The sequence below is a fragment of the Hermetia illucens genome, chromosome 1 (genome assembly GCF_905115235.1).
Source record: "Hermetia illucens chromosome 1, iHerIll2.2.curated.20191125, whole genome shotgun sequence".
Lineage (NCBI taxonomy): Eukaryota > Metazoa > Arthropoda > Insecta > Diptera > Stratiomyidae > Hermetia > Hermetia illucens.
This window is the reverse complement of record NC_051849.1, coordinates 39,060,817-39,084,827: the sequence shown is the minus strand read 5'-3', so window position 1 is coordinate 39,084,827 and position 24,011 is coordinate 39,060,817. Positions and strand designations below refer to the sequence as shown.

At 42.6% G+C, this 24,011-nt stretch overlaps 1 protein-coding gene across 1 annotated transcript; it reads right to left on the bottom strand.

Moving 5' to 3' along the window:
• Nucleotides 1–1,049: 1,049 nt before the first annotated feature.
• On the bottom strand, nucleotides 1,050–19,952 carry LOC119655118 (polypeptide N-acetylgalactosaminyltransferase 1). Its single transcript, XM_038060843.1, has 5 exons — nucleotides 19,301–19,952; nucleotides 7,145–7,544; nucleotides 6,855–7,082; nucleotides 6,657–6,793; nucleotides 1,050–2,123 (listed from the first exon to the last, which is right to left on the bottom strand). The coding sequence occupies exons 1-5, from the start codon at nucleotides 19,918–19,920 to the stop codon at nucleotides 1,742–1,744; spliced, it is 1,767 nt and encodes a 588-aa protein (XP_037916771.1). The 5' UTR covers nucleotides 19,921–19,952; the 3' UTR covers nucleotides 1,050–1,741.
• Nucleotides 19,953–24,011: the final 4,059 nt, after the last annotated feature.

Genomic DNA, 24,011 nt, shown 5'->3' with positions numbered 1-24,011 from the left:
AATCAATTCGTGTCTTAAAAAGACTGTGGAATTATGTCTACTAGAGGGGTACTCAAGGGTGAACCACAGAGACGTAACTGAGTTGGGACCCAACACTGTAGCTGAGTGAGTTCTTCAATCGGGTTGATGAGGAAGGTAGAGCACCATCTGACTAAGCAAGAAAACACCAGCGTTTCAAAATCGAAAAAGAAAGGTAATCGAGCAGAATGTTCAAATGACCACTCGACCCGATCGTACCGTGAAAACTTTTGAACTCATACTTGACAAAAGTATTCGTGAAATCGGTGAAATAATCGGAACCAAGTTGGGTTTGTCAAAAACTACAGAATATGGAGAAATTCCATCAGACATTTGACCGTCTGCTACACAAACATCCGGTATGCTTTGCAGCAAGACCTAGTGCGGTGGGTTAAATTGCTCTACTATAATCCGAAAAGTAAAGTTCGAAGTGCGGCGGTTGTATCAAAATCGCTTCGTCTCTCTGTCGATGTTCATGAAGGAATTACTCTTCCACTATTCTTCTCTGTTTTTGTGATGTACTCTATCACACGGGGCGTCCAAAGTTTAGAGTCCTGTACATTGCTTTATGCAGATGAACATCCTTACAATTTACCATAAATACGTGTAACTTTCAACATTTCGCTTTGGTGGAAGGCTGCATTTGCCTGCGATAAAAAGTCTATTCTGAGCATACAACTGCCTCTGCTCACTTCTTTGTGCAGTATAAAGTACCCGTAAAATTTTCTCTTTAATTTTCATTGAGACTTCGCTTCAATTCCATTTCTATCAAATTTAATGCTGTGCAATTGATACAGCACCGGGACAGCACAAAGACGAACATAGATAACCATGCTGAAGCGAGATTGGAATCCGGAGCAATGAGATCGAGGGGCTGATGCTCAACGAATTTGGTCATCGCACCGTCATCTCACCCTTTGGTTCTAAACAATTTTCGGGGACAGAAACAAATCGCTCAATCCAGAGCTTGAAGAAAAGGCCATAGTTCGATTTCACAAATGGAAAAGGAATACCGAATGACAAAAGCAAAGTTCTTAGTAATATATAAAAATATATTAAATTTTAAAAATCTTTTTTACAGTATAAAAATGACTTACAATAGTACAATGGCAGGTTTTCCTCTCGTGTTTTCAAATACATATACACTGATATATAGATATATAATAAAATAGTCAACGACCCATCGTCTTCCATGTTTGTCAGTAATAAATTTGTCGAGTTGCATTTACAATTGTTGATGTACCTTGTTTGAGTATGAGATTACACATGTGTCCACATATTAACAATAATAATAAAAAAACCTTAGAAAAGGACGTAAAAAGTATTAATCTTATCGCAGCAGTTTCTCCTTCAGTATTTAAATATGTAAAACTTCAAAAAAGGATCAATATGACTTTACCTTAGCGCTATATTAGTAGTGAGGTGATTTTACACTTATGTACATTTAAAGCGATTAATTTTTTGTTGGCATTTGTGATATATTAATCGAAAATTCATTCTGATAAACTTTGTTAGAAGCGGAAGAAAAACTCAGCGTACCCAAGGCTCCCTTTTGAAGACACCTTAAAGGACGTTGGGTTTCTTGTGAATGATAACAAATATTAACTCTAAGCATAAAATATGTGATGCGTGGGAGCAGATATAATCTGGGAAAATTGTATACAACTTTTATTTGAAACAGCCAACCCTTAACGCGAGAACTGACTATGTTTATTCAAATCAACTAATGTTCGATTCGCCACTTCTGCGATAATGTATCGTCTTCACAAACGTCCACTACGACAAAGTCGTGTGACCTTAATCCTTTCTGTTCTATGCACAACCCTGTGTCGATATGGCGTAGCTGCCCGCGGAAATATTCCCATTTTTCATTATGTTTGTTATTCGCCTGACAAGGAGCCATCACTACAAGGAACGGAGTCGAACTGCTTCGTTGCACTGTTGCACAGCTTAATTCATTCCGAAGGACACCGTCGCGAGTTAAGGAGAAGAATTGCGACTTGGTCACGTCCGACTTTTGACAAGTGTATAGACCAAGATTGTAAGGTTCCTCGTTGTTCTGCTGGAGATCGTCGAAACATAAATCGCTTGCTAGGGAGACGAATCTGGAATGTAGACATTATATATGAAAAAATTGAATGAAGAGCTTTTGACCTGGTTATGATTCATAACCAAAAAAAAAAGATTGTTAAATTGTTAAATATAAGAATCTCGGACCATTTGTGAAAATCTGCCGACATTGCAAAAAAGAGAAAAATTCGTTTTATCTATTGATCTTAGAGTATTTTGCCTCACTGAAAAAGGTACGCTTTTCGATTATTTAAAAGTGTGCGTAGTAGTTGAGTAGACTTGAAGAAGATAGTGCCTCTTGCATTGACATCTGCATCGTGAATCACTTTCTCCAGGGCCAAGTTGAAGAGAACGCATGATAGGGCATCCCCTTGTCTTATACCGTTGTTGATATTGAATGGTCTCGAGAGTGATTCTGCTGCTTTTATCTGGCCTCGCACTTTGGTCAGCGTCAGCCTAGTCAACTTGGGCAGGAATTATTTGAGACCAACCAACCGCCTCTTATATCCTTCGAAACCGATCCGCACGGTTCTCATACGCTTTCTATTAGGTAAACTGCTCATTTTACCGAAATAAAGCTCGATAACTCTTAACAACTTATCATTAAAATCCACTCGTTGTGAGTTCAAACCCGAAACTGAACTACAGGTGCGCTAAAGCTTTTTTGTTCCTTGCACCCAAATTCAATCCGTATTGAAACCTAATTAAACCTAATCTTGTCAGCGTTTGCTGGTATACGGTTTCAATTAAGGACCGAATAGACACCGAATTGAAATCGAAACAGCATTTCACACTTGCCGGCAGCGATCGAGACAGAACCGAAAACGAACCAAATTAAACAGAACCGTATACGTGTGAAATGAGCCTAATGGACACAATAAAATTATTGCAAAATGTCCTACTTCCTAAACAAAAAAAATATTTGTTGGAGCCAATGATTTCTTATTTCCACCATCCTGAACATCTATCAGTTCCATTCTGGCAAAAAGGGAAAAATATCGAAAGGTTCTTAAAACTGAACAAAAAATGTCAATCACATTAAAGTTTGAAGAAGGAAGATGGGACATTCACCGAGAATGAGGAGGACAGAGTACACCTGCTTCTCAGAACTCATTTCCCGGGATCCTACTCCACGGCGGCAGGCGACAACATTCTGCCTGATACCCCACCAACGAATAAAAGGGGAAGAAGGGAGAACTGGAAACTAGCAAAAGAGGTATGCTCAGAAGCTAGGGTAAGGTGGACAGTGGAAACTTTTAAACCGCTGAAATCACCCGGAGTAGATGGCATTTTCCCAGCACTAATCCAGAGAAGCTTAGAAATCATCTTATCATCGGGGTACTATCGCCGCTTATGTGGAGTATGGTAGTTGATGAACTCCTGGACGTGCTAACAAATACTGAAATACAGGGTTACGCCGAAAACACTGTTTTAATCTGTAGACGCAAATATGAGGGTACCCTATGTGATAGAATCCTAACTGGACTAAGGGTTACTGGTGCCTAGTGTAGGAAGGTGACACTGCGGATCAATCCAGCCAAAACCACCATAGTACCATTCACTAAGAGACGTAAGCTTAATCACCTGAGAGCCATAAGGTTACATGATATGGAGGTGAAACAAGAAGCAGAGGTGAAATATTTGAGAATTACGCTAAACCAAAAATTACTCTGGAAGACACATGTCGGAAAGTTACGAGGGCTCTGATGACTTATAGTTCCATAGCAGGAATAAAATGAGGTTGCAGCCCGAAGATACTACTTTGGATATACACTGCAAAAGTAAGGCCAATGGTTACCCATGAGGCGGTGATCTGGGCAGAAAGAACTGAACTCAGCTCACAAGCCAAAGACTGGCTTGCGTTTGTATCAGTGGGGCAAAGAGGACATACCCAAAGGCACCCCTGGAAGTCCTTCTGGTATTAACCCCTCTCCTTCTGCACATACAGATGCAGGCAAGGGGGGCAATATTCAGGATGGCCGGTAGTATCAGTGAAGCGGGGAGCTGCATAAACCGAAGGAAGTTTGATATACTTTCTAGGCGGTATCCAGAATTATTGATACGAAGGGATAACATGACAACGAGGTTTCACTTTGATAAGAAGTTTGGAACACGTTGGAGTAACAAGGCAAACTTTGAGAGTGTGACTGTGACATACGGCCTAAACCAGCAATTTGGTACACTAACGGATCCCTCACAGCGGAGGGAGCGGTTGCCGGTGTCGTTGGTCTAAGGAAAATGTACTTGGAGCCAATGGGTAGACATAATAGCATATTCCAGGTGGAAATATACGCCATACACAGTGTGCCTCCTTTAATCTCCAAAGGAACTACAGGGGGCAGAACACTGCTATTCTCACCGACAGCCAAGCAGCGATCAAGGCACTTCGGTTCAACTAGGTGAACTCTAAACTGATATAGGAATGCCTTGAGAGAATGAATACGCTCGGCTCGTTCAATAAGGTCTGGATTTTCTGAGTTCCAGGCCATATTGAGTTAGAAGGCAATGAGGCAGCGGACGAACTAGTCAAGAAGGGAGCATGGACGCCTTCACACGGGCCAGAACCTTTCTGTGGAATCGGAAACAGGTTCGTGGCTATGACATTAAAAAATGAAGGGGAACGGTTGAGGGAACTCTAATGGACGGGCCTACTAGGAATGGAGCAGTCCAGGGTGCTTATTGGTCGATACGAACTCAAGCGCACAAAGGATTGCTTAAACCTCACCAAAAAGAACCTCACTGGTCACTGTCGGCTAAACTGTCACCTAGGGAAGCTAGGGATATCTACGGGCACTGCCTGCAGGTTCTGTGCAGAGTGTGATGAAACCTCTATACACGTTCTGGGACAGTGTGTGGCACTCGTGCAAAGTAGGTCGAGGCATCTGGGAGAACAATTAATACCAGATGGAAAGTTGGAAGATCTGGAAGTGAGAAACATACTAAAATTCCTAACGGTTATAGGCTTGCTTGAGATACTATGACTAATAGGTACACTATAAGCAGCAAAAAGGGCACAATAGTTCTTTAAGGACGCGATGCGACTTCCCCTTAACAGAATAATAATAATTGCCAGCGGGACACAGACTGCTCACCGAAGCCCAAGAGCAAAACCCCGCCTCGTTAGTCCGTGAGTCACACATTGTATGTATCCGAGAAAACTGCCGCACCGACCCCACAGGTCATCTTCGATTCATCGGTGAAGCATACTGCGTCATATCTTTGCAACACGCCGCCGATCTTCCACTCGGCTCTGTTTGGAAAGTCCACAGCAAAGTTTCTCGTGTAGTTCGGCTTGCGTGTGACGTAATCCATGCTAAATGCCAAGTGCTCGTGAGGTACTACGTCTAAGATGTTACTATAGAGGTAGGGCTTCGCTGTTCAGCATCCGGACTCTTGTAGTTTGACAGCACTGCACGCTACAGCGTATTCAATGTGGAGGTCTAAGGGGAGAAAGCGTAGGAGAACATTGAGAGCATTTGCCAGACAGGACTGCAGAACCCCGATAGCACCTGCACACGCGGTTCTTCGGACCCTATTAACTTATGTTGAGCAGGAGAACAGAATTTTCCAATTGCCGGCAAGCAGTAGAATTAAATATATTTTCTCCGTTTAATGTTCAAATCGGTGACGTCTACGGTATACAATGTCTTTAGGCTCTACAGTTTAATAATAACAATCGTTGGTGGTACAATCCAATTGGATTGAAGTGTATTAGAGCAATTCATTCAAGACTGTAATGGTACACTACAGAACTACGGTACCTTGTAGGATGGCTCCTACAAGTCAGCATTGGCTCGCCGTGATTATTACTCTCTCATTCATAGCTGATCTGACTGGTATCCGACATGCAGTCACGATAATAATCCCTCAGCCACCAGTGAGATTTGAACCACGGTTTCGCGCTACCACTAAGCCTTCCAGCGATTTTATTTCATCCTTTGCTTCTGTGAAATTGTACAAAGTTTGTGCTAGTGGTCGGACAGTTTGAAGCGTTTTAGTCTGGATGAAATTGTACATTTGAATATGCCCAGTCCTACAGAGCAGTGCCGTGTCAAAGCAGATAGATGTTTAAAATATAACAGTTGGAAAAAACCCGAATATAAAATCTGGTATATGCTCCATTAAGCGACGAGGCACCATTACTATTGGTTTTTCTCAAAAGTAATGAAAATAACTTAGAGTACAACCACGAACCCAGTGGGTGCATCTGTTATAATTGCTGCGATTGAGTTAGCATCAATACACGAAGCATGTGAAAAAAGATAGATGGTCCTGGAAGTGGGCGGGTTTGAAACAGTTATAACTAAATCCATTGATAGTTTAGGTGGCTTTAACAACTGTAGAATATAAGCAAAATAATAATTTAATTCGATAGTCAGGGCTCTTTAGTGCCATAAAGCGCAGGTAAGATAAGTTGTTTCTGTAAACGACAGTTCGCCTTCACCGATAGTGTTATGCATCACATTCACACCTACGTTTACTTGATTTAAAATCTGTTTATACCGGTACTGTTGCTCAAAGTTGCTCATTGAATAAAAAAAATCTTTTCATATGATCTCAAAGCTTACCTTCCATATCCTATCATATCTTTCGTAGGTATAAACTTCTCCGGGTAAATATTTTTTAAGTACCAATCAAAATTTTTACACTTTAACTTATTTCGTAAAATACGACGATGCGTGACATCCCCGACATCAACATTATTCTGAAAAATAGTAAAACAATCTTTGCTGCTGTCTCAAAACGCGAATAATTAATAAATTTACCTTCAGGTCCGGTCGGTTCATGTAAAACAATTCAATATAATCGTCCATCCAAACCAAAGCCATCCGAACTGTATTAATACCATGAGTATCACGATCATCTGGAAAACTATAAGGATGAAAATCCCTGAATATGTGCCCAACTCTAGAGCATGGAATGGTCTCAATTGTACCCCCACATTGCCAAATACGGAACGACATTTCTAAATTTTCGCCGCCCCATCCGTCCATCTAAATTTTCGAATATTAAATCAAAAAGAATTTCTAAAGTGCGATGAAAATATATTGCTAACCTGTTCATCATAACTTCCAATTTCCCAGAAATAATCACGAGAAATAGCGAATAATCCTCCTGCCATAGTTGGACTGTAGGTAGGACAGATTTCCGTTGGTACCTTGCAATCTTGGCGCTGTCTTTCACGCTCCCTCTTCGGAACATCGATCCAGTCGAAATGCCCATTCCATGAAAAGCCACCGACTTGAAAATGTTGATAGCCATTTGCGCTATACTGGAAGTCCTTGGCGTCAATTACATCGATTATAGGCACCAGGACACTAGTTCGAGATTCTTGAATGCGTGCTAAAAGTGGCTCAAGCCAATCAACTACACATTCGCAATGGGCATCAAGGAATACCAGTACTTCACCTCGTGCTATTCGAGCTCCAGCCAAACGAGCGCGAATAAGACCGAGTCTGAAAAATGGAATTAAACACTTATTGTTTATGTGCATATAATTTCAGTCAATATAGAGTATGATAAAAAATATTCCGCAAAGATGAATTAAATTATTGTTGAAATTCACTGGATGCAATCTTCTTTCTTTTCGTGAACTGTTTATCAATTGCTAAGTTCTAGAAAAGTTTATAAATGGTTGCGAAAAATCGCTATGTGGTACCCAGTAACCCACGACTTTCCGAGAAGTTGATACTCTTCTGCCGCGGCTCTGTCCTATGCAGCTTTGGGACGACTCATTCCTCACTCATCCTAGAATAGTAGGTTCCAGTGCAGAGCATAGCCTACAATGGAGTTTTCACCCTTTCGCAATATATGACTTTTGCATTGCCAGTTCCGCCTTCGAAGTTTGCTAATGTTCCAGGGCAGAGTACCCCATTGGCAGAGCGCAAATGAGGGGCTTGGATCTTTCAAACGATTTGTGCGAAACAGCCTCAGTTTAACGTTGATATTGAGATAGTTACTTTTCCAAATTTTAGACAAAATAGCAAAAATGAATTTAGGAGTGTTAATACGTGGGTTGATATCAAGTTCGGTGTCACCGAATGCAGAAACAACACTATCTCCATCAGTCTCTTTCTCGTTGCCTCCTTTTGCAAATCCAGAGTCCAGGCTTGTAAAAGAGCAGGCAGATATCATCCGTGTAGTCGTAATGTTCGAGAAGAAATGACATTTTCCATTGAATCCTTCCATGTCCTTCAGTCAAGGTATCACGAAGAACGACACGATAACTAGAAGAAAAATTATCGCTGACAAAAGGGCAAATAATTTTCTCTAAAACGCCACTTCTTCATGGAGCATTCCAGATGCGGTTCCTGTTGACGCTGTCGAAAGCTTTCTCGGAATCAATGAAAAGCAGTTTAAGTAGCGTATCGACGTGGTCAGTACAGATGGATCCAGAGCTGAAACCATTATGCTATTTGCCGATCAAGCTTTCTTTACTTTTTTTTCGGTAGCTTAACGATAATTTTCTTCTTCCAATCATAGGAAAATATTGCGAATTCAATTTAGGTGGAAATGACAGAAATGTTAGAAATTGCAGGAACTGAGAAGAACGGTCCCACAATGAGTCCGCAAGCCTGACATTTTTATTTTGCTTGAGCGCACTTTTCAATCCCGAGAGATCGAACTTTATCGTGTGTTATGCGATTATACATCATCGTGAAGTGCTCCTTCCACCTTTTAACCTGCTAGTAGCCGTTAACGTTCTCGATCGAAAAAAGAGATTTTTAGTGGCGGCCCAGTGCCATCAATATTCTCAGGCGGATTATTCAAGATATCAGAAAGATACCTCCCTCATTGTCGAACGACAGTCGGATCGGCCGGCGTTGAACCATACGAAAAACGCCCGGCGCCACACGCAAGTCAAGCGACCATCAGATGATGATCCATTTCGAGGTCGATGGCATTATGGTCAATCGGATTACTCGTACGTTGAAGGTCAACTGAAATGCAGCTGACTTTATGGCTGTGTGCTCGAACAATGTACTGTCGATAATGAGGAGGTGGAAGTTTCAAAAATTCACAAACCTGTCCCCATTATCGTTGCAAGCGTCAAGGCCGTGTTTCTCCATTACATGTCCGAGCAAAATTCCAGAGCCCACCTTTGTATACAGATCACCTATCACGACCACAATACCAAAGTTAAAGATCCTCTTCTAGAGTGCATTCAATAGCTCACATAAAGGCTAATTTTTCACTGCAGGTAGATCTCCGTTGGTGCGTAAAACTACTAAATAGTCTTCATTCCAAACCGAAAGCTCGCTGTCAGTATCCTGTTTGAAACCGACTCGCAAGTAATGAGGGCGCATCTCGCGGTTGTCGTTAGCATCTGATACCGGATTTACATTTACTTTAGTCAAGCTCTCCGGAATACAATAGTACGAGTACCGTTTCGCAAGAGAGAGGAGTGCTTTCCAGGGTGCCATCATCTAAACTAATTTGACTCCAGAATGATAAACCTTTATCACTGGAACTCATCACTCATATTGGAGAGAGCAAGCATTCTGGGGCTTTCGATAACAATCTCCTGGACAGTGGTATCGAGGGCCCCCATGCGTACATTCCAAAAACCACCCCCACCCACAAATTTTTGTTTCTATTAGTCGCCTTTTAAGGCTTTGAGCGAACTGTTAGTCCCCACCCACATATATATAACTAAATGTGAGCTACATTAAGAATATTTACTGTTTATATGTAAGTCACTATCAAAAAATCAAATCAAATCAAATCAAAGTTGTCCTTGATTTTATTGCAGGTAGTTTTTTAGAATTGTAAGTTATCCATTTTATGGTTAAAACATGTATGTTATTAACGACATTTTTGCCTTATCTATTTGTCAGCCTTATCTATTTATTTGATGTATTCTACTATACTCACTAACTATTCACATGCGACTTGAGCGAGCAACAATTTTTGCCTGTATTGCCCTAGAATCAGAGTCGGTACCAATTAATGACACACTATTCGTCTGAAATCCATACACAACAACGAACCGGCCTAACCACAGTGTGAGTACATCGTATTATAGATTCTGTATGCAGCGGAAACAAGCCAAATATATTTGTTTACAAACGAAGCTAGTAAACAGAGTAGTTCCAGTTGCTTTTCTCTTCAGAGCAGAAATATGTCCTTAAAAATGAAGAAAACGTCTGCGGATCGTGTATTGTAAGATGTAATACGATATACCTATCGTTGGGATGTAATACGATATACCTATCGTTGGCATTACCATGCCAATAGAAGCGGAGCAGTCCTTTAGGGAAACTAAATCATCAAATATTATTTAATGAGGTTTAGAATTACGACAAGGCGACTGACCAAGGTCACTCACAAGGGCTGCGCTATCCTAAATCCTAAAGGAACGCAGCGAAATTGGCCGTATAGGTACGCTTGCAATTGCGTCGACACGCGGTTGAACGCTTCTGTGCTAACCAGCGTTGTGAATTTAGGTCCCCCAATCCCACTGACGTGCACTATCAAAATTTCCCACCTATTTTTAAGCCGATCCGTGGGACCACTTAGGGACCTGATGTCCAGCAAGGAATATTAAAATGAAAAAATAAAGAAACAAGTCGGGAAACCGAAAGCTAGACGCTTCAAGTATGAAAGGTTTTACTGACATACTGACATTCAGTCTTGAATTTGCACTGAAGTAACAACTTTAATCTATTGTAACTTTGTTAGTAAAAGTGCGATTTCCACCAAACTTGGTAGGATTATGCTATATTATAGCCTACATCACTGCATGGGGGTTTTCGCGGTCAATTACTGAAAATTTTAGTAATATACTAACTTTATTTTAACTGATACCGATATGGACGATATTTCGGAGCCTAGGCGTTAAAGAAATCATCACTTTCGACCCCCCGCAATCGCCACCTTTCCAACAAATATCAAAACTAAGACCGGCTTTGGAACTACTAACCGAGATCTTTCATTTGATATCCCACATGACTATATTTGGTGAAAAAAAATGCACACCACCCTTTCCTTTTGTGTTAAAGGGGACCCCCCACCCTAAAATTCGACCTAGAATGATGTAACTCACTGTATGCGTGAGCGTTCACAGTTCCAACTTTTCCACCAAATTTGGTGTCAATCACTATAACCGTTTCCGAGAAAAATGCGTATGACAAACAGACAAGACAGTAAACCGATTTTAGTAAGGTTTTCCACAAAACAACGCATCCTCAATTGATGTTGGATGTTGCTCCTGCCTCAGGTCTTAGTTAGGTTCGGCCTGTGGGGTTTCCACTCTACTTGTACCTTGGTATTTTCCAGCCATAATAATTGAAGGTACTCTGATATATGATGTTAAGCAAATTTTACGGGGAGTTAACTGGAAGTGGAAAAAGAGACACCCAAAAGATTATTTGAGTAAATACATATAATCTAATAATCATAATCTGAATCATAACAGAAATAATGATAATTGCACTTGATAAAAAAATGATAAGAACTTCAAAAAAAGGAAACCAAAATAATAAAAAGAAATAAAGATAAATATTTGCTACGAACTTTAAATTACTATATATATATATTTTTGGTAGGGTAGGTGTACGCATTTACGCACAGTTTTGAACTCCCGCAACGATATGCCGTTGGACTACCAACTAAACACCTCCCTATCGTTAGGGAGTTAGGCTGGAACCGCTTTTCACATTACTTCGGGATAGTTCTCGAGCTCTCCGTTCTTTCAGGGTCTTCAAATCAGAGAATTTATTTGACCAACAGGAGAAGAGAGGAGGAAGGGAACTTTCAGTTCAACGAACCCCCTGCCATCCGGCCCCTCCACCGGCCGAGTTTTATTTTTTGCAACGAGAAGAACCCGAACGCAATGCGCAACACGACTCCACCTGTCAGCGCTCTTCAACAATGTCGTCTGGAGAAAGATCCCCTGTGTTTAAATAGAATTGTTGACGAATCTCATTCCACCTTCGACAAGAAGAAAAAGTGCGATGGACCCCAGTGCAGAACACACAATTAGGGGATCGTACCTTTCCAATCTTCTACAGGTAAAACTGAAAACCTCCATGTCCACTTAAAAACCTGGTAAGGAAATTGTCAGTCTCACCCTATTTTCGATTCAGCCACGCACCACGAAAAAGCTCATCTTTGAGTTAAGAGTCAGTCTAAGGTACTTAACCGTTGGTTTTGACTCGATTATCGACTCGTCGATTGATATGGGACGCAGGATCGCGATTCTCTTTTTAGTCAGGTCCCAAGGTCCCAAGGCCAACTGTGACAGGAGAAGGGATGTATTGTTTCAGGTTTCATGCATGCGGGTCATCGTAACTTCTCAGAGAATAGATGCGGAAAAATGGTCTTGCAGATTCTCTTTGCATTATCTAGCCGTGCAGATGAGGATGGCATTTGGTAGTAGGGTTGTAGGTGCTAAATCAGTGTGCACTTCTCAGGTATTTGTTGAGGATTGCAGAACTCCCTTTTTATGTTGTTGTTATGTTATATTGAAACTCCTAGCCCTCATCTTGGAATTCAGTTCTGCTATCATATCACGAACATGTGGCACAAATTATTAAACGGCCTAATACGAAGAAACGAAAAGAGACGTTATCATATCGTATTTATAAGAGTTCTCGGTAGGACATGAGAAAATGCATAATACCGCGGCATTTATAATGCAGAAAACAGATGTAAGTATGTTTGAATCGCAAGCGATAAAAAATATATAAAAATAGAAGTACACAAAGTACATTGGCGCATGCAGTAATTTTTCTCGAATTCCCACCTGAGACTAAGCGTGCACAAGATAACGCATAGATGTACAAGCTAATGGTGTCATTTTTATCGAAAACTGATAACGAATCTAGAAAATTGCAGAAATATCAATACGGGGTATTTGTTCAACTCTTAACTCGAAGTACCTTTAAATGTTAATTAAGGAATTTACATGCATTCTATTGTTCCATTCTAAGAATATCTTTTCTATCATAAGTACGTCTGTGCGCAGAAAAGCAACATCGTACTGCTTCGATATTATTCACCTCTTGATAGGGGACTTAGCAATGTGGTGTAGACAAAAATGCGGTAACCTTTATGGAATGCTAGGCTTCTAGATTGAATTGGAATTGAATTTGCGTGGATGTAGAAATAATGTCTATCTCTAAAATCTGGAATGGCCGAAAATGTAGCTTTTACTAAATCAGCGATTATCAACCCTCTGTATAGTTGCATGGAATTTCGAATTCTCTTTGGCTAATACGGGCGAACAGAATTCAAGGATAACCTTATTGAGCGGAAGGAAAGGCTTGCCATATCCGAGGCAAATGCGTTGAACAGTGTCCTGGTGAAGTCGAGAACTGAAAAAACTCAGAAAATCAACCAGACGACTTTCGAATCGCGCTTGCTAAAGCAATTAAAATAAAACCGGGTTAACCTGTAGAAACCCATAAAGTGAATACACGAGACTGATTAAAAGTTCGCATTAAGACTCTTTAGAGCATAAGAGAGGTTTCAGGTCTGTGCAGGGTCTTTACACAAGATGAGTCGATCAAGCTAGACTCTTAAAATACCGTATGGCACTTTCACAAACTCCATAGTTGACTCAGTGTAGACTCTTTTGGAAATACATCATACGGGAGAATAGGTGATCAAATTGGACAGGAGAAAGTTATCGGTTTCTGATCTTTTCGAAGTCGAGTTTTGGCAAGAGCGGTGATTACCAGTGAAAAGGCAAGATCTGCTATATCATCTCTTGACGATGTCAAAGCAATTGGCAGGGATGACATCTATCCAACGATGCTAAAAAAGATTAGAGAAAAGAACACCTGAAACAACTTCTAGGAAATATTTTGGTGGTGCACTTTGCTCTGGACTACATGCTTACTTCTTGATAAAAGGTAAAGGTAGTGTTCATACCAAAGCCCGTAAAAGATACTATTCAAACTTTAAACAAATTATTTTGATCTGCAAGAACTAGCTAAACGCCACATTTGCGAGAGGGCATAAAGCTAATACCTTAAGTACAAACCTATCAACGTGAAAACTCCCTTAGACTGCTCTCCATTCCTTGGATTAAAACGCAACTCTGAAAGGCAAGTTTGAGCTGAACGTGTTAATGGAGATCAAAAGGAGTTTTGACTGCACGCCTTTACAGAAGTTTTGTGATTCTCCCTTAGAGAAAATGATTTCAATCAGAGGAGATGTTGACTGCTACCTGATGACAGAACAAAGGAAACATTGCAGCCAAGGAAGTGTGCTATCGTCATTTCTGTGGAGTATGCTGAACGACTCACTGCTCTGTGAAATTGTTAATATATATGCCCAATCATATTCGGCATGGGTTTTAATAAATCCAAATAAAACTATGATGACATTATTTACATGCCCGAACAAGGTTTTTCAGTGCCCATCTACCTTGCCATTTAGACCACGGCTCAGCATCTCAATTTGACCATTAGATAGCGTCCTTTTTTCTCTATATAAGAAGTGTTCATTGGTGCATAGCACTACACAATTATGACGCTTTTTAATCTGGGGCGGAATCTCATAGTGGAGATCCTGCCAGAAAACGGGCCTTGCGGTGGCCGTGAGTAACAATCCGACACCGAATTCTCGCTTCTCGATTTCAGACTACAAACGCACAGTGCCGCAAGAGGATGAGAAGTACCCTCCAGATTCCCGCCATATCGTTGGATTGATGCGTGGAAGACATTTCTGTTGAAACGATCTCCCTCATCTTCTTGCCTGGTTTATGGATCTTCGGGAGTCCTTTGATCCTAGGAAGTATTGGATTTGAGGCTTTCAGCCTGTTGATTCCCAAAAGTGGTTGGCATTCCTTAACTCCTGTCCACCTGTTTTACGTCTTCTATACAGTCCATTCGCGAGCTTTTCCTTCATCCGGTTATCGTAGTCCTGTCTGTCCAAAATTACTAGCGCGTTCCCTTTATCTGCTTTTACTACATTAAAGGGCTTAGATGAAAGAAAAAAAAAGAATTCACAATGTGTGACGACCACTTCGGCAGGTTCGCGTAGGCAGCAGATGAAGTGGACTGAGGTTCGGGACGAATTCCAAAAAGCGTGTATATAATTCTCAGAAATGGATCCTTTGCAACGACCAGCTATTCTCAGGTTCTCCAGCAACTTCGAGAAGTCTACCTCAAATCAATGATGAGATTGCATTTCGACTGTGTAATGATATGTCACTGCTACAATCACTTGTGTATTGTGGTGCAGTTGCGGCTGTCAGATCGCACGGTCAGAAGATTGGCTTTCACGTTATTGGTTTGAGTAACCGAAGAGATCCACCATGGAAAATTCATTTGGAATGTCGGCGGACTCACCAAGGCAGGACATTGCTAGGCTGATCCAAAGCACTGGCAATTCTAGCAGACGGATCAAAAAAAAGTGCAAAGGGTTTACGGAAACTATGCCATCCCCAGTGAAAAACTCATAGTTGAAATTCTGGACACACTAAAGCGGAAACTTTCTGTCATATACAGTCGGTTACGGTATGGCGAAAGTCACTCCAGACGTGTCCAGAATGCAACTTACGCGAGAAACCAGCGGGGTTTTTTTAGATCACTCAACGCATCTCAACTGAAGGGATTGCTCGCAGAATTTCTGGTACAAGAAATTTACCAGTGTACACAGTAGGTTGGCACATAGCATAAATCAAGTCATTAGTCGGCCGGAGGAATTTCCACCCTTCCTCACTGCGGGAATTACCTACCTTGCCCCAAAAAACGACACGGTGCAGGACCCCGCGAAGACAAGACCCATTACGTACCAACCCTCTACAAATTCATAACGTCCATTATTAGTGGAAGGGTCAATGCGCACCTCGAGACCAACAACATTCTGTCTGAGGAGCAGAAGGGTTGCCAATTCGGGTCAAGGGGTTACAAAGAGCAACTCATTATCGACTCGATAGTTGTAGGACAAGCATCTAGAGGCCAAAGAAACCTCTTTAGTTGCTATATCGATTATACCAAGGCGTTCGACAGCGTACCGCGTACCTAATTAATCGATGTCCTACGTCTGTATCGCATTGATCCCAAACTAATAAAGTTCTTGACGACAGTCAAGGAAGTGTGGGATACCACCTTGTCAGTGCGTTCATCTAAGGGTGCCAATACATCAGAGACCATCCATATACAGAGAGGCATCTTCCAGCAGGTTTCGTTGAGTCCCCTCTGGTTTTGCATGGCATTGAACCCCCTTCCATGATTACTGAATGATGCTAGAGGGCATAGTTTTCCAGTCGTATATGGCCTACATGCTGAGTGTGAGCTGACACATTTGATATACTTATATGACATCAAACTGTAGGCTGGTACTGACAACCACTGGTACTGAACTGTAACGAATAGTAGGTATGTTAGACAGGTTTCAAATCCAAGCCATCCGCAAAAGTCATCACGAGCCGCATGCCGGACACTAGTGACCTCTACATCCAAGCTATGACCGAAACAGACTTCTACAAGTACCTATGAAAGCATCATCCAAGCTCTGCCGTGGAGCGGATGAATCTGCCTCGCGACATCGGAGGTAGAGGCGTGGTTGATGTGGCCGCACAACATCACCGTCAAGTGGACTCGCTGCGCGCTTATTTCTACAGCAAAGAACAAGCGAGTCACTTGCATGCGGCTGTTTGTAAGGCAGACTGTGGGCCGACTCCCCTTAACTTAAAGGATGAATCTTTCAATCCAGACCAAGATCAAGGATCGCTGAATGGAAGTCGAAGGCACTATAAACACGTGAATTGCCTTTGGCAGTCATTTGCCGATTTGCTTTTGTCGAATAGATGGCTGGGAAGCTCGTTGCTGAGACGGAGGGATTTTTGTGTGTCATTCAGGATGGCGTGGTCGCCACCCGAAATTATAAAAAGCTCATAATAAAAGAACGAGTGGAGAACGACCAGTGCAGAATGTGTGGTTCGGGTTAGAGACATTTCTGACTGTTATGGCACCGTTGCAATACACAAACAGGCATAATGCTGTACGTAAGGTGGTCCAACAAAACCGTGCATACAAGTACGAGAACATGTCCAGTTTGCCGATATGAGCTGGAGGCAGTGCTTGATAGTTCTGCTTACACCATGTATTGGGACCAGCAAATTCTAACTGATCGTCATACACTACACAACAAGAGATTAGATTTTTGTCTATTTGTAGTCAAGCCTAAAATTGATAACCAAGGAGTAACTTACTCCAAACTGCAATTTTTAGTTCTCAAAGCTACTAGCTTTGAACTGATGAAGGGGGTAAGTTGCTCCCGAAATATATTTCTACATTGAAAAATAAATATGGTAGTTTGGAGGAAGCCACTCCTTGCCTATCAACTAACAGCCTGACGTGCTGTTAGTTGACAAGACGGGGCACTTCACGTATATTATTGGCGTTGCTAATAATTGCCACATTAAATGGAAATACGTGGAGAAGAACATAAACCATGAGCCAGTCAGGTTCAAACCATGCAGACATATACCATTCTGCGTACGTGCTCGATGTTGCGGGGAGTTCTCTCTCACTGACCTAGTAAATAGGATCATCCAAGCCTAAATGCTTCGCTCCTGGTGGTAGTATTACGTAATATCTGGCATCCGCCGAGGTTGTAACAACTCGGAAAATAATAATCGTTAGCACAACAATCCATATTGGATTAGGGGCCTTGCAGTATGTTGGAGTACTTCATTCAAGACCGTAAACTGTAGGAGGCAATGTGGTTAGCATTGCGGTCTTAGAATAACTTATAGTAACCATAAATGAAAGTGTAATTTTGACAAAAGTGAGCTTAGACCAAAAACCCCTGATGATGGCTTTAGGAAATTCAGTAAATATTTTTATAAAAAACATTACTTTGGTCGCTTTCCTAAAAGTGACCAACAGTTATCCGGATAAAAAAGCACACATAGATGAAAATACTTAAACACCTGGCGCCGCTTTGTTGTCTATCTTTGCAGATAACGGTTTTCAAACTACCGCTAACATGCAGATAAAAAAGGAACAAGGCAAATCCCCCGAAAACATTTTTTACTTTCAGATTTTCATTCTTGCTTGGAAGTGCTTCTCCACTAATATTACAAAACGCGCATCTTAATCAGTTTTTACGGCTCAAAATTGACTAATTAGAATCGAATCCAATCATTTCGCGATGCAAATTAGAATGTCTGTGACCGTAAAAAAAATTGAAAAAATGTGTTGCATTCATAGATTTGTGGCGCTGGACCGAATAACATTTGTTTTGTGGCAATTTAATATTTGAAATAGTTTTTCTGTCATCCGATGTAATCAATTTATTACATTACAATGCATAGGATAACGGACATAGCAGGGATGACCTTTCTGTTTGCTATCGATGTGACGAGAAGCAAGCCGGAACGAACTCTTGCGATTGCGCTGACTCCTTCCCACGTCCGCACATTGCACTTCATAATGCAATCCATTCATCTTCGCTTCCGGAAGTGTTAATTAGAAAGCGATTTGATAATCTGATATTTTATTTGAATTTGAATTTTCTATTGTTTGTGTTGGGGAAACTGCATTGCTATTGAAAATCAAATAAACGCTGGCACGTCGATTTTGAAATCATGTTCTCTAATTGATTCCAGTTTTATGTGATACTAATTGTTCCTAATGCTTTCTTTTTACGCTAATTGGTTTCAATTGTATCGCAGCGATATGATCGGGGCGCAGAGAAAGGGTGACCTTTGGAAAAGGTCATGATGCAAAGCCGATAGAGTTCGATCTTTGAACAGCGCCACGAATTGTGATAGGAAACATCAAATTAGCTTAAAGTAGGATTACTCAACCAAGTTATAAATAGATGAAAGACAAAAGAAGCATTCAAGAGACATCGGTTGGAGCCAGTAAATTCGCCGTCTTTTCCCCCAATTCTCATTTACATTTCGAATGAGTGTCCACGTATGCAACCACTGACTCTGCTTATGTGAAGTAATGCTTTGAAAAATATGCAAATCGCCGATGATATGTGAGAATCAGGTATGCATGACGTCCCGCGAAACATTGGGGCTTTGGGCCATCCCAATCACTGATAGCATCGGTCAAGGTGTCAATGACTCCTTCTGCGACACGTCGCCGCCCTCGGTGAGGAGCCCATTCATCATCTAAGCCTTTTGCTAATTGCGGGTACGATTAGGTTGTCGGCGGCGCACGCGTGTCGCAACAACCTGCGCAGCTTATCACTATCATATCTAGAGACATTTATGCAAGTGTGGGGTTGCGCAACGCACCTGTTCTTCAAGCGGACCGTCTTGACTGCGTCTTGCGGCAGTCTCGTGGCTAAGTAGTAGTCCAGCTTTTCGTGGAGCTCGACGTTGGAGCTGCCGTCATCCACGAGAATGATCTCCTTCAATACCTGGCGGTCGGCGGTGTTGAGTACACTGTGAACGGTCCGAACCAGCACCGAGTATGGCTCGTTGTAGAAGATGATCACTACGCTCGCGGTGGGTAGACTGGCTCGGTCGAAAGTTATGGTTCTGCACAGGGGGTTTCGCGCGTCCGGGGTGGTCCGGTTGTAGCTGAGATGCTCGCTCAGTTCCTCGTTCAGCGCAATCGTCTGCAACTTGGCTTCACCCCTGACCTTTTCCTCGCCCTCGAGAATGACACTTTTGCCATCGTCTCCCAATCCAGGTCGTTGCTTCGCTAGATCCGCCAACACCATCCGCTCCAGCGGACTCCACTTCTTCCTCAGCGAAACATCGACCACCGCATTACTAAGAGACAGCCCCTCTGACTCGCTCGGCGGATCTGTGCTTTTGTTTATCGTCTTGGTGAAGATCAGGATGCACACCAGAACTATCGCAATCAGGGCCAGCCTCGGATAGAAGGATCGCCGATACCGCGGAAGCATCGTGCAGTGCCAAATGCATCCACATCCAGTCGTAGGAAACGGTTGCACACAAATTCGCAAACTTATTCACTTTTCGGGACTTTTCATTCACGTCGCGGTCATAAACACCAACGCAACAGCTCGGGGAGGACAACACAAAAACACAAGAGGCCGGTTTGACTGCGCGCGATTACTAGTTCATTCCACCTGTCGGGATAGGACGTGCCACTCCAGAACGGGAAGCACTGGCGAGAAGCGACCACACATCACTACGGACTCAAGTGCACAAGCGGATCTGCCAGCTGGAGAGCAGCAGCAGGTTGGCAGCCAGGTTGCGACGGTGGAATGCCAGCCAGCGCAAATGTCAACTACTCGGTCAGCTCACCGTGGCCCACAATCCACATTAGGAGAGGTGACATTTTGCAAGAAATGCAACAGCTGCTGGCGAAATGTTTTCGCGGCCGCAAGAATGGCAACTGGTTCACGGCTGTAAGTTGAACTGTTCTATTGATAAGAGATGGCGCAAGCAGTTGTATAACAGTTTGGTTTCAAAAAGTTACATTCACTTATCTAAACTAAGTTTATTGTTTCTGTTTGAGAAACGAAGAATTTTTATGTCGAAACAGCTCAACGCTGTTAGTACCAAATTATGAAGACCACAGCATTGCTTATGTGAGAATTTCGTTAGAAAGGCATTAGAAAAAAAAACGGAGTCTACAATTGAATTTATTAATTTGTTCTGTTAGAAATACTGGAAATAGAAATTAGTGGTGCTACGAAACTGGATATTGAGACGTGTACCTGAAGACGACGAACAAATGGAGGCAGCATTTATTCGTCGGAGAATGGAGAAACAGTCTGTGAGATCCATCAGCTTAAAAACCATATTTCGACAGGAGTCAACGGAATTACAAGTGAATTGGTTAAATATGGACAGGATGCTCAAGGTGTAGAACAGGATACTTGCGTGGCGACTGGCAACGAGGCATCTGCCCCATACATAAAAAGGGGAATATCACACAGTGCAGCCATTATAGAGGTATCACGTTGCTGAGTACCATCTATAAGATATTCTCCGTTGTCTTGCTAGAGCCTTCACTACAGGCAAATCAGTAACAGATCAGATTTTCTCTGCCCCGCAAACGATGGAAAAACTGTTGGAATGTGGACATCAGTTGCAATATCTTTTCATTGACTTCGAAACTGCCTATGATAGCACAGTCAGGTTGGAAGGGTACACGGCCATGAGAAAATTAGGTATCCCGATAAGACTGACTAGAATGATTGACCAGTGTGCGAGGTCAGATAAAAGTTGCAGGATTACTCTCGAAACTATTCAACATCAATAATGGTATAAGGCAGAACAACACAAGATGTACAGTCTACCCTCATCCAGATCGAGCAAGCGGCGTGAGATCTCGGGCTGCACATTAAGGAAGGTAAGACGACGAACGTCAGCGACAAAGAACTAAGAACATCGAATCGCACTGGTCAAACGAAAACAAAGATAGGAGACTACAACTTTGAGACCGTTGAAAATTTCGCCTATCTAGGGTCGAAAATCACAACAGAGCCAATTTCAGTTTGCAAAAACTATTTCGCTCAAAACGTCTCACCATAGGCTCTTACTATTCAAGACAATGATCTTGCCAGTCCTCATGTAATCCTCGGAGACCTGAATTCTTAGCAAAAAAAATTTCGAACTCTTGGCCGCGTTCGAGAGAAGAATCATCCAAAGAATTTTTGGCCTCCTATATGAGGATGGACGATTCCGATTCCTACCGAATGTCCGGAACATGTTTGACAAAGTAGGAGAGAAGAGCCACTGCAGTCTGAATGACCGTGTCAGGGAGTGAGTTGGGTAAATTTCACCGGGTCTAATAATATTAACTATTCAGCTGGGAAGTCAGTACTCCGTTGAGATACTTCCTCCGACTAACTGATAGACACACTATGCCCAATATAAGGGATATTATCCACCGATGGAAAAATTGTCTGTATATATCTGCAGTAAATAAAAATTTGTAAATAACTTTTTTCTATAAAGAGGTGTTATTCTTTTACCCCCTAAAGCCATCCCTCGCTAAGCTACAAATGAAATTTCACCATTCATCAGCTTCTTTTCTATACTTTGGCTTCACATTCATGAAAGAAAGACCATGTGGAGAACCCCAACATGTTGGTTGGCTATGTTGTGTAACTGACTATAATGTTTGTTCCAATCGACCCCGCCAACGAATTGTTGGAAAAGTTGAAGATCGACGGTTCGACTGGGACTGACGAATCCCCTACACAAGCAGATCATGCTGAGGGTAACGCAGATAAATCTGCAACACTCGAAGTGCGCTTCTGCCAATCTGTTTGTCTTCCTCCTAGAAAAAAAGCATCGACCGCCTTGGGTCGGAGGCGACCGAATCATCAAAGGGCTTCAAAGCAAATATTATAATTGATTCCACAGCACAGGAGACGCTGAACGGGGCAGACCTAGACTATGTATCCTCGCGAGGAAGAGTCTGCCCGCTTTTCTGTGTCCGGACTTGAGTTCCAGCGATCAAGTCGTGATCAATTGACGACCACCATAGCAACAAAAAAGGCCTACCTGTTGATAGGCTGTGACGCCAATGCAAGAGATACACTTTGGGGCAGCTCGGAAATTAACGAGAGATTTTAATTAATAATCTAATTAAGTCTAGGTCAAGTAATTAATCCGGGGCGTAAATTGGCAAGATTGGCTCGACAGACGAAGTGGAGTCAAAGGTCGGGGCTTTGAAAAAGACATTCGATACTGCCTTTAAAGTCTCGTGCCCTGCTAAATACAACAAGAAAATACTGCCACCGTGGTGGAATGAAGATCTCTCCAGCCTCAGGAAGCTAACCAGGGTTGAAGATTTACATCTGCTACAGGCATAAATATTGGCAATCAGACAAGGACTGCCTGAAGAAGTACAAGTCGGTCACCTAGACCTAGACCGCCCAGAGGTGGTGGACTATTGTCAGAACATCGGGTGAACTAGCAAATGCACGAACCTTGCTTGGAGGGTTTGCGGCCATCCTAGCCGTGCGAGACTATCAAATCGGTAATTACCGAGGATAAGATCGGTTGGATTATAAACAGCTTTTCTGCATATAAATCTTCGGGTCCAGATGGCATAATGCCAGTCATGCTACAGAAGCAGCAGGAAAGGGTTTTGCTGCGGCTTGTTGAGATTTCCCGGAGCTGCATCGCTTTAGGATACGTACCACAGTCCTGGAGGCGCGCACGAGTGGTTTTCATACCGAAAACGAGCAAGCGCGGTCATGAGTCCGCGAAGGACTTTCGACCAATCAGCTTGACCTCTTTCGTGCTGGAGACCCTAGAGCGCGTCCTGGACATTCACTTAAGGACAATTACGGAGAGAACGCCTTTCTTTAAGTCGCAGCATGCCTACCTCAAAGGAAAATCCACTGAAACCCCCCTCTTCGAGGTAATTGGCACGGTTGAGCGGTCGCTGCAGTACAAGCAGTATACCCTAGCTGCCTTCTTGGATATAGAGGGAGGTTTTAACAACGTTAGTACCAACGCCATCAAGAAAGCCTTGATCAGGCGAGGCTCTGCTCTTGGCAGTCCTTCGGCGAATACAGTCGGTGTTCCGCTGGCGGCTGTCGGGGACCGAGTTTACTCGCACTACCTAGCAGCCGCGGGCTTACGAGCTGTGCCAGGTCAAGAGAATTTAGCCCGCTTATAACATAGCCCGATCACGACAGTTCCTGTGCCAGACGCGTGCAAATGCATTCGAGATTACGGCGGTCTACACGGGACACTGACCAATAGGGGACCATGCCGCTAGGCTCGGCATACCCTACAATTCGCATTGCCGAAGCTGCGATTGCCCAGCTCTGACTAGAGTCAGGCTGCGGACACTGGGTAAACCATGAATGCTACGGGCTGGCTCTGAAGATCCGAGCCGGCTGGACTCTGCTTCCCTGCTCCCATAATAACAGTCACGGTCTTAGGAGTTTGTAGCATCAAAACGGTGCACCAAAGCGTTAATTGGGCTTCTCGGAGCGGCCACTGATTCCTACCTACCTACCTTTGTACTTGCATTTCCAAAACTAAGATAATAACGCATACA